The sequence below is a fragment of the Dipodomys spectabilis genome, unplaced genomic scaffold (genome assembly GCF_019054845.1).
Source record: "Dipodomys spectabilis isolate Male_0828 unplaced genomic scaffold, ASM1905484v1 ptg000576l, whole genome shotgun sequence".
Classification (NCBI taxonomy): Eukaryota; Metazoa; Chordata; class Mammalia; order Rodentia; family Heteromyidae; genus Dipodomys; species Dipodomys spectabilis.
The window spans coordinates 1,936,200-1,947,535 of NW_024871253.1; the positions used below are offsets into that span (position 1 = coordinate 1,936,200).

The 11,336-nt window shown below is 48.5% G+C and overlaps 1 protein-coding gene across 1 annotated transcript; it reads right to left on the minus strand.

Moving 5' to 3' along the window:
* Window positions 1-917: 917 nt before the first annotated feature.
* On the minus strand, window positions 918-10,837 carry LOC122100448 (polyunsaturated fatty acid lipoxygenase ALOX15-like). Its single transcript, XM_042670875.1, has 14 exons — window positions 10,657-10,837; window positions 8,510-8,714; window positions 8,149-8,230; window positions 7,939-8,061; window positions 7,700-7,803; window positions 7,348-7,508; window positions 6,876-7,019; window positions 5,577-5,786; window positions 2,670-2,756; window positions 2,407-2,576; window positions 2,122-2,243; window positions 1,538-1,638; window positions 1,253-1,420; window positions 918-1,149 (listed from the first exon to the last, which is right to left on the minus strand). Exons 1-14 carry the CDS (start codon window positions 10,789-10,791, stop codon window positions 970-972), a joined length of 1,992 nt encoding a protein of 663 aa, XP_042526809.1. The 5' UTR covers window positions 10,792-10,837; the 3' UTR covers window positions 918-969.
* Between the last annotated feature and the right edge of the window lie 499 nt (window positions 10,838-11,336).

Sequence of the window (11,336 nt, forward strand, 5' to 3'; positions counted from 1 at the left end):
GAGCAAGAGTACAAGAAATTGAAATAAAAAGCTGGTACGTACACAATAAATAACTAATAAATAAATAGTTTGGTCTAAATTCTCTTCTGTCATTACTTCAAAATATATTTTGTTGCTGGGCGCCAGTGGCTCACGCCTATAATCCTAGCTACTCAGGAGGTTGAGAGCTGGGATCTCGGTTCAAAGCCAGCCTGGGCAGGAAAGTCCATGAGACTCTTATCTCCAATAAACCACTAGAAAACTAGAAGTGGCGCTGTGGCTCAAGTGGTAGAGCACTTGCCTTGAGCTGAAGAGCACAGGGACAGCGCCCAAGCCCAGAATTCAAGCCCCATGACCGACAAAGAAAAAAAAAAAAAAAATATATATATATATATATATATATGTTGTTGTTGATATGCTCAACTTAAATTCAAAATGCAGTTTGATTCATAATAGGTGTCTGTCTGTCTGTCTCTCTCTCTCTCTCTCTCTCTCTATATATATATATATATATATGTACACATACCTACATATATATATATATATATATATATATATATATGCCTGTTTTAATCTTCAAAGAGTTGTTACTATTTTTTCCAAAAACCAGGATGAAGGAAAGAGGAGAAAAGAGAAAAAAAAGGAAAGGATAGAAGCAGTAAGATTAGACAATGCTGCTAAAGAAAAATGTGATATGGCCTACTGGTGCACAACTATATCTCTGCACTCCGGGGGCTGATAGAAGATCACTCCATTGAGTTCTGTATGGGGTACATTGTGAGTTAAAGGAAACATTGAGCCACATGGCAACAACCTGTCACAAAAACAAATAAGCAATATAACACATCTGTACTGGGAGCACAGACAGTGTCACTCTTAATGGGGCAGGTGAGCAGGAGAAGCCAGCAGGGCTTGGCAGGGAGGACTGGAACCATGAAGGGAAAGGATGGGGGAGGGGAAGGGTGTGGACACAAGCACAAGCTGGGACACTCAGATGGCCACACTGTTTTCCACCAGGCTGGGCCTCAGGTATTCGTAAGGTATGTCCAGGCTCTCATTCCGTGCCTCAATGTCCTTATCCAGCTCAGCCAGCTCCTCCCTGAACTTCCTCAGCACAGCCTTCGCCTCCAGGCTTGAAAAGTACTCTTCAGGGTGCTGGCCCAGAGGAACCTGGGGTGGAGAGAGTACAGCTTAGAGCCTACCATCCCAGACAGTTCGGGAGGGCACACCTCCTTTTGCCTCCATCCTCAAAATCCAGACCTCTGACTCTCACCATAACACACTGGGGTCTGCCCAGGTGCCAAATGATGGTCATCTGGAGACTAGCCAAAAAGGGATTGGGCAGTGTATCCATCAGGGTCTCCATGGTTGCATCCTTGGTGGTTGGCGGGGGCAGCCGCATGGTGCAGGGGGCATTAGGGACCCAAGAGAGCCAATCCAGCTAGAAGAGTGGGGATATAGAGTCAAGAGCTGCTGAGCATGAGAATCCTTAGCCCACCTGCTCACAGCCCTTTCCTGACTCCAACCCAAATTCCCAGATGTCTCTGCTGGGACATACCTGGCCCAAGTGGACAGAAGAGTGCTGGCCAGTGCAGGTGAAGATGCACATGGTGACAAACTGGCAAGCCTGGGCCCGAGTCTCCAGAGATGTGGGAAACCCTACAAGAGGGGGTTCCAGTTATGATGCCCACCCAGCCCCCAGGCTCAGCCAAGGGGCAGAGCAGAGAGAGCAGGCACAGGCAGAACAGTGATGACAAAAGACACCACTAACTCTCAGCCATTGTGGAATTCCACATGAGAATAGGTGGGGCAGGAAGCAGGAAGAGGCCTGCTGCTGGGCTCCCCATCAGTGGGGTGCTGCTGCTGGCTCACACACTCAAGGATGCGAATTGCTCAGGTGTTTAGTTACATCTCCTTGGTAGCCACAGAGGAAATACTGACACCATGGCAATGGGCAAATGCTACAAGTTAGGACTTCTTCTGGAGAGCCTGATGGGAAGCACTTAGGAACAATGCTATCACTGTAGTTAGTAAGGACTTTGAGGGTTCTCCTAGAGGTTGGCAAAGCTTCTGGAAAGAACCCTAGAAGTAGAGTGGATCCCAGGAAGGAATTTTAGAACCCAGGAGAAGGTCATCGACTACCTCGGTCCTGGGCACCTTGCAGGCCAGTTTCAGTGATCTCTCGACACCAGTGCTGCAGCTCATGGTCCTCTCTCACAGCCGCATCCGTCTTATAATAGAGATCCAGAATGCCCTCCACATACCTGCCAGGCAAGGGCCAGAGCACGAGAGCTGAAGCCCTCTGCTCTTGCCCACTGGCCAGTTCTGCAAGTCCAACTTCCCAACCCAGACACAGAGCCCTTGTTCTCCTAAGCCTTCTTCTCCTTCTCCCCACCTCCCCCTGCCCTGTGTTCCCTCTCCCCTCACCGGTGGATGACTTCCCACAGCCGCAGAGCATCTTGAGCATAGTAGGATGACTTGACATCCAGGAGGCCTCGCTCTTTCAGGTCATCAGGGGGGCAGAAGGAGCTGTAGGTCACCAGGTCTCCAGCTCGTTTGACTACATCTATGTGGCCGCCCCCACCTGTACTCACCATCTAAGGAGCAAGGAGGGCCAGAGTCAGGCAAATTGGCTTCCCTTAGAGCAGAGCCAGAAGGGAGAGTGACCTCCCCATTTTCTGTCCCCTTACCTGGTCAAATACTCCACTTTCAGAGACTAGCCTATTTCTGGCCCGGAGGTTGATTTCCATGGTGTATCGCAGGTGAGGAAGTAGAAGCTAGAAAGGAAAGAACAGAGAACGGCAAAATGAGAACAAGTGTAAGACAGAACCTTGGAGAACAGAATTTTAAGGGAGTAAAAGCACAAGGCTCTTAGAAAAGCACAGACCTGAGGGTCAGGGGATCTCAACACCAAATTTACCAGAGATGTGCATCAGTAAGTTTGTTCTACAAGAACCTGTGTGCGGGGCTGGGAAGGTGGCTCAGTGGTAGAGCGTTTGCCTTGCATGCCTGAGGCCCTGGGTTCGATTCCTCAGCACCACATAAGCAAAAAGAAAAAAGCCGCAAGTGGCGCTGTGGCTCAAATGGTAGAGCACTAGCCTTGAGCTGAAGAGCTGAGGGACAGTGCCCAGGCCCAGAGTTCAGGCCCCAGGACTGGACCAAAAAAAAAAAAAAAAAAAAGAATCTGTGTGCATTATGATTATTGAACAATGCTATTGTCCTTTTCTTTCCATATACTACTCAGAAGCTTATCCTCTACCTTTGCCTACTCCCTTAGGAGCTTGAGATAGACTTTTCCTGACCTCCTCCTTCCTGTATAATGGGAATGTCATGGGGCTAGGAAGGTGGCTCAGTGGTAGAGTGCTTGCCTTGCAAGCCAGAGGCCCTGGGTTCGATTCCTCAGCACCACATGAGCAAAAAGAAGAAAGCCGGAAGTGGTGCTGTGGCTCAAGTAGTAGAGCGCTAGCCTTGAGCTGAAGAGCTGAGGGACAGCGCCCAGGCCCAGAGTTCAGGCCCCATGACCGGACCAAAAAAAAAAAAAATGGGAATGTCACATGTATACTTTATATCTGCTGACACATCATATCTATCTCATCCACAACAGGGCTTAGAGGAATAGGCCTGTAATAATACCAGCATTCAGGAAGAAGCAGGAGAATCAGAAAGTACTGGCCAGGCTGCACTACATAGTTGAAAAAAGTCTCAAAAAACACTATTCTTTCCTTCTTGTACATGGCCCTATGATATTCTGCTTCATGGGGAGCATCATCATTCCCATTGAGAGGGTATGATCTAACCCCGTCTGCCTCCAGAGCATCATGTCCTCATGCTTAGCTTGTGCCCCCAAAGAAGCCCAGCCCATTCCAGCATCTTGGTGCATGGACCCCCTCATCATCGCTTCGGCAGGCTCCTCATAGTCTGGTTCTAGTGTCCATCTCTTCCAAGTATCCCTCTTCACAGCGCCACCTAAACACACAATCACATCATCTTGCTCCAATTCTCAGCACCTGTCTCACCCTGGCCAATACCTTGAATTTCAAGGTATTGAATTGTCCTCAGCCTGAAATACCTGTGTCTCAGCTCTCCTTGAGAGAGTATAAAGGTAATAAAGGTATTACCTTTATTTTCTTTTTTGCCCTTACTGGAGATGAAAAACTCAAAATATCAGGGCTTTCTTGATAGATGCAGGTGTTACCACGGGCATCTAGCATTCTTTCTGTGTGGAGGCATACAGTACATACACATTTGTTAGTCATTCTGGACTTTTGAAATCCAGATCTTGTGATTGCTAGGAGATGCTCCCTTCCACAGCCGCCACTCCAGCCCTTTTTTTTGGGGGGGGGGGGGAGGGGAAGGGGGAGGTCCTGTTGTGGAGCCTAAACTCTGGGCCTGGGCGCTGTCCCTCAGCTCTTCAGCTCAAGGCTAGCACTCTACCACTTGAGCCACAGCACTACTTCCAGCTTTTTTCTTTTTGCTTATGTGGTGCTGAGGAATCAAACCCAGGGCCTCAGGCATGCAAGGCAAGCGCTCTACCACTGAGCCACCTTCCCAGCCCGCATCTAGCCCTTTTTTGTATGTTTATATGTGTGCCAGTACTAGAGCTGGAACTCAAGGCCTCAGCGCTGTCCCTCAACTTTTTCCTTGAAAGGTTTGCAATCTACTACTTGAGCCACAGCTCTACTTCTAGCTTTTTAGTGGTTAACTGGAGATAAGGATCTCATGGCCTTTCTTGCTTAGGCTAGATTCAAATTTCAATCCTCAGATCTCAGCCTCCTTTGTAGCTAGGGTTATAGGTGTGACCTACCAGCCCATGATACACTGGTTATTTCTGAGGTAGAGTCTTACTTCTTGTCCCAAACAGAGGCCTGGAACATCATCTTGCTATTTACCATTTCCCACTATAGCTGGAAGGATAGGTGTGAAACATTGTGCTTATCTTTAAGAAGAATCTCAAAGAGTTTTCTGCCCAGGCTGGTTTAGAATTACAAACCTCCTAATCTCAGCCTCCTGCATAACTAGGATGACACTGCATTCAACTGTTGACCGAAATAGGTCTTGTGAACTTTCTGTCCAAGCTGTTCTTGAGCAACCATCATCCCAATCTTATCCTCCCAAGGAACTATAACTACAGAACTGGCCAGCAGCACTTAGCTCTGATACACATTCTTACTAGGCATAAACTTTGAGCTGATAGACTATAATCTACCCAAGATGCTCTACTTTTCCTAAGCCCCTCTAACTGGAATGTGTAACTATTCTGGACGCCTTCAAAGACTGCTGAAAAGACTCTTCTGTGTTACTTTCATGAGACTGGTGGATCTGCATTATTTTCCTTTATCTTTATGAGTTGTGTGAATATCTGTGTTTTATAAATGAAGAGAATAAGAGTTTTGACTCATTTCCCTTAGAATCATTTTCATCCCCACGGGAAGTCGCATCACCCATAGAAAGTGAAAGTCAGGTCACCTCACACTTCCCTGCTCTCTTGCCTTCCACAGATATACTGTCCCTAAAGAAGCTCTCCTGAGAGGACATCGAGCAGGCTGTGTGAGGGGGCAAAGAGACAAGCTGACAGAAGACAAGGAATAAGCTGGTACCTTGTAGACCGGATGTATCGTCGGAAGACACCTCATGGTGGCCACAGCAAAGACCTCAGCCATCAAGTGACCCCTCAGAAGATGGGACTGCAGCTCATGAAGCTGAAAGTCACAGCTGCGCACCCAGCATTTGGCCAGGAGCCACACGACTGGGGGATCCGTGGGCAGGAAAATTGGGGGTGGGGTGGTTCCGATTTTTGGCAGTTCAAGCTGGAGCAAGGATAAGAGTGGAAAGGAAGAAGTTGGAGGAGGGCTGAGTGCCAGAGGCCCAGCCATTGCCCTCTCCTGCACCTGTCCACTCTCCTTTGCTTCTCCAAAGTTGCCTGGCTCTCTCCTTTTCACTGCAGCTGCCCGGGCCAGCTGCCATTTCTCCCCATGGTCTCCCGCCATTCACTGTGGTGTGCTGCACAGGGCAGACCTGAGTGCCTTCAGCCTCTGCAGGAAGTGAGCCTCTACCACCTCCACCAGCCTCTGTCTCCCTTTCAGTACCCTCAGTATGGCAAAATAACTCCTTGCTTACTTCATTCTACATTCCTGTGAAGAAATCTCAGGTCCTCCCTGAGCTTCAATCTGACGCTGCACAAAGCACTGGGTTCCAGGTTTAAGCATCCTACAGCTCAAATGTGCACAGACTACCCCCATTCCTGAAGGTACTATCTCAGGTGATCCCAGCACCTCCCATAAACTTAGCATGAGACCCCAGTGCCCAGAGGAAAGACTCCTTCAATTCATTCTGAATACAACTCACACCTACGGTACCCACAACATCTTCCATAAGAACCTTCCCTTGGTCACCATGTTTCTACCCAGCTTAGCTTGGTTAATGCCAGCTACCTCAGCTCACATTATTCTCTCATAACCTGTCCAGCTGTTCACTGACAATCTGACTTTTATACCTCAGCCTCTTTGCCCAACCTATCCTGTCCTTCAGGTTAGGTCCTAAGTATTCCTGCTTATTTTAATCCTGATGCTAATCCATGGACCTTTCCTATGTTGTCTGTCCTCAGAATAATACACACCGTGTGTGTGTGTGTGTGTGTGTGTGTGTGTGTGTGTGTGTGTGTGTATGCATACAGATACAGATAGATGTCTCTCAATCACTTACACAGACTTAGTCTTTCTCTCCATGCAGGTGGAAAACCCTCAAGAATTACATTTAGCTCCTTTCCCCCTGTAAATGCCTCCTGCAGTACCTTAGCAAACTGCTTATGCTGGGAGTGAGAGTGCTCACTGAACTTGGATGGGGCAGGCTGACTGGGAAGACCACCATGGTAGAACAGAACTCCGGGGGCCTCTCACCTGGATGGCCATGGGTAAGAGTTGCCCATCAGGCTGCAGTTTCAGCAGGACCAGAGGGGCAGCCAGGAACTGCTGCCTAAACTGGATGACATTGGTCTTGATCCCATCCAGCAGGGAGAAGTCAGCTTCAAACAGTGTCCCTCCCTGGACGAGAGAGAGGGCAAGGACTACTGTCAGCATCAAGCATCTCCTTCCCACCCTGACTCCCCAAATGATTACAAGAGAGAAAATGGCTAGCTTGTCTCCACCATCTCCTTCTGGTGATGTGGACTGTGACATTAGTATCACCTCATTCTGAAGCCATATCCATCTGAATTAGGCCCAGTGTCAGAGAAGAGGGAATAGATGATCAGAGAGCTTGGCTAGCTTGGCTACGATCCCAGAGCTTACAACCACAGAGGCAGGATTTGAATCCAAGTCTGTTGAACCCTACATGGATCTAGATTTGTCCCCAGAACCCCCATGTTCATACCTGGAGCTCCTTCTCCAGCTGGGCCTGCAGTTCCTCCATCCCAGGAGGAAACACCAGGCGAGCAGGAAAACTGACACAGCGCCTCAGCAGCATGGGGTTGGCGCCATTGAGGAACTGGTACCCAAAGAATGCATCCTTCTTCCAGGAGTTTCGAACCCGTTCTAAGGATGGCATGTTAACTGTGCTGAGGTATCCAAGCTCCTGGTCCTTCCAACCCCCACCAAATCATCCCCACCTGAGCCCATCCTGACAGAGACACTCAAACCTCTGCTCTCCATCCCCAGCTTTTTCAAATTCCCTGATTCGAGATGGATTCGGGGAATATGGGAAGTACTGGGGTGGCAGAACTGACCAGCCAGCTTTCCGTAGCTGCTCTTGAAGACACAGTCGAAGTCATCAGGATTATTCCAGGAAGCCATAGCATTTTTAGGCAAATTGAAAATTAAGTTTGCCAGCCTGCAGGAAGTATGTGGTATGTTAGAACCTGACATCACAGCCACAGGCACCTGTCATGGACTAATCCAACCCTGTGCAGCCCAAAAGCCCACCAGGAGGACACCTCCCTCTCACACCAGCTGCCCTTGCTCTCACCCTACAGCCAGAGAAGTATCGAATTCTATTTTCTTGTCCTCCAGAAATCTCTCATCAGCGGGGAGGTCAGATAACTTTTTCCCAGCCACAGTCAGGATTAAACCATCCTTCCAGTTGCCCCACCTGGGCAAGAAAGAAACCATTGCATTAGTCCCCCAAAAGGGGGACTAATGTGGGATCACTTAGCTGGGTTCAGAGGGAAGGGCTGACCGGTATAGCTTCATTCTTTCCTGCAGTTCCTCTTCCCTGTGTTTTGTGAACAGATGCTGGGGATCTTCAACCACTGTGTGGCCTGCAATGGAAAAGGGAGCATGATGGGAAATCTGCTGAAGGCTTCTCCCAGTGCCTGCCAGGTGTGTCTCTTCAGCCAGTCCTTCTAACTACCACATGACCTGCAAGGTTCATTCTAGGATCTCTGCCTGCAACTATAGCAGATGGGCAAGAATATTCTTTAACAACTCCTGGTGAACTTCTGCCCTCTGGATGCTAGCTGTATCCTCTGTACCTGCTTCCTCACATAAACACCCATGAGCTTCCTGTGTCTCTTCACAAGCACACTCCACCCACTCACCAGTGCCCTCTGGAAGGGTCAGGATGCCACTGCCTTGCACCCAGCGGTAACAAGGAAACCTGTACTCTGCTCCTCCTTCTCCAGGGCCCTGAACAGAGATCCAGTTGCAGAACCAGGCGTCATCCTGGAGAAGGTGCCGTTTTTGCAGTTTCACAAACAGCAGTGGCCCAAGGTACTCTGACACATCCACCTTGAACTCTTCCTCCTGTGGATGACATTAGTTCTGTATAGGCAGCGCCCTCTGCATGAGGAGCTGGAGATGAATCCTGCTTCCATTGAACCTCAGGAAAATGGACAAGAAGAAAGGCAGAAAGAGACAGGGAGTGCACATGCAGCATATGGCCCCCTGACCAAGTCCCAGTACCAAGTATCTCAGCCCAGACTGAGGACAGAAGATGGACAGGTGCACCCCTTCCTTCATCTTCTTCCCTATAGTCATTCTGCCAAGTGCTGGGCCAGGCACTTGGAGTGACTCACAGAGTCTGAGACAGTGTTGACCAACTACAGCTGAGACCCTGCCAAGCCTGAGGCCTGACAAGGACCTCTCCTCTGTGCTATCCTCTGGGATATTCCACTCAAGGAGAAACCTAGAGGTGGGGCTGGGAAGGTGGCTCAGTGGTAGAGTGCTTGCCTTGCATGCTTGAGGCCCTGGGTTCGATTCCCCAGCACCACATACGCAAAAAGAAAAAAGCCGGAAGTGGCGCTGTGGCTCAGGTGGTAGAGCGCTAGCCTTGAGCTGAAGAGCTGAGGGACAGCGCCCAGGCCCAGAGTTCAGGCCCACTACTGGACCCAAAAAAAAAAAAAAAAAGAAAGAAAAGAAAAGAAACCTAGAGGTGAGCAATGGCCTAACCAAGAAGAGTGAGAGCAAGGAAAAATGAGAAGAGAAAAAGACTGCCAGATAGAGGCTGTGGAGCTAAGAGATGAAGCCACCTCATGGCGCATGAGACAGAGCACCAGGTCTGGGAAGACAGCTGGACCAAGAGTCCCCAAGGTTAAGCCAAAGACTTTGGAGCAAGAGCCATTGAAATGTTTTAAGTAGCACAATGTTTTAAAGGCAGGAATGTTTTGGGGAAAGTTGGTTCTGATTTAGAAGGCACCAGGCCAGTTAGGAGACTCATTGCAGGCCACAGAGGTCATTAGGGAAAAGAGGCCAATTGTACAGGAAATGAAATTGTTTGAGCTTACTCCATCCTTAGTCAGGTGGAGGTGAAGGAGGAGAGGCATGGGAGAGGTAGGGTAAAGCTCCTTTCCGGGTGCACTTTTGAAGTGTTCATGACACAAGCATCTGTATCTGCAGATATAGGAAAAGGCTAGGTTGGTGATGGGAATTTGGGACCTGTGAAAGGGGAAAAGAAAAATTCCAGGACTGATTTAGAACAGCAGATAGATGTGAGCAGAGAAAAATGTCCTGAATTTGGGAGTTTTCAGATTTTGTCTTCTTCCTCCCACCCTTTCCTCTTCCTACCCACTCCACCCCAGGTATAAAGCTCCCAAGCACAGAAGTCTTGCACCATAGATTTGTAAACAGCACCCTTTAAAATACATAGGAAGTGGCCAGGTCCCAATGGCTCATGTCTGTAATTCTAGCTACTCAGGAGGTTGAAATCAGAGGATCACAGTTCAAAGCCAGCTCGAGCAGGAATATCCATGACACTTTTATCTACAATAAACAACTCAGAAAAAGCCACAAGTGGGACTATGGTTCAAGTGGTAGCCTTCAGCAAAAGACGTTCAGGGAAAATACCCAGGCCCAGAGTTCAAGCCTGAGGATCCAATATATGTATACATATTATATTACATACACATTTATATATTATATGTATATATTATGTGTATATTATTATACATATATATATGAAAAGGCTCATAACTTTAGAGACAAGAGAACTGTGGGGAGTGAGGAGTGTAGAAGAGCTCCCCCCTCCCCAAATTCCTAGGAGGCCAGTTGGCAGAAAGTGAGTGATTACCACTTGCCACCATCTGCCCTAGAGCACTTTATCCACATCTGGAGCCACCTTGAGCCAGGTGCCACCTTGAGCCAGGTACATAAGCCCTCCACTGAGATGGAGAGCCACTTCCAAGCTGGGACACTTCCCGTGAATTTGATCCAGAGGCGCAATACATCACACACAGCTCCTGCAACTTACCTTGCCCCTGAACGGTCGTAGCAGGTCCCCAAGCGCAGCCTCACCATGCTGACCGACCAGCCACAGATGCACCTTGTTTATGGAGCCCGCAGCCAAGGAGACACCGGTAGAGATACGGATGGAGTAGACAACCATCTTGCTCAAAGATGTTTCTATGTCTGAAAGTGAAGGAGGGTGGCTGTGCTAAATAACGTAGCTGAGTCCCCGCCCTCTCTGATGACTTGCTTGGGGTCTGGTGTGTGTGGCATGCATCCAACCAACCCCGCCTAGCAATGTGCAGGGGCCCCAGCTCCATCAGCCTCGATTCTGCCCCAGCACAAAAGGTGGGGCCCTGGCCAAGGAAGAACTGCCAATCACTATCTTGATGGGAGCAGGATGGGAAGGAAAATGAGAGTATTTGTGCAGAAAATATGGGAGAAGGTGTCCATACCTGTAAACAAGAACCACTGAAAATGGTTGATATTGGAACTGACTGAAATATGGGGGATGACTGGGAACTTCCTCCAATTATATACACACCAGAGTTCCAAATTGTTTCTTCAATGGCAAAGAACAAGTTCAAAGTTTTAGTAGAGGGTGAAGTGGGCATAGATACATTAATACGTCTCTGAATATTAATATTTATGTGTTCTATATTACAATATAGACTTCCCATTGGTGCACAAAGATGTCCCTTGTTA

Excerpts from the sequence above, each read along its gene's own strand:
- LOC122100448 (XM_042670875.1), bottom strand. The coding sequence starts at position 10,791 with ATGGTTGTCTACTCCATCCGTATCTCTACCGGTGTCTCCTTGGCTGCG. Across the intron at positions 7,804-7,938 it reads GATACTTCTCTGGCTGTAGG|GCTGGCAAACTTAATTTTCA; the intron begins GTGAGAGCAAGG and ends TACTTCCTGCAG. Across the intron at positions 7,509-7,699 it reads CAGCTACGGAAAGCTGGCTG|AACGGGTTCGAAACTCCTGG; the intron begins GTCAGTTCTGCC and ends TGCCATCCTTAG.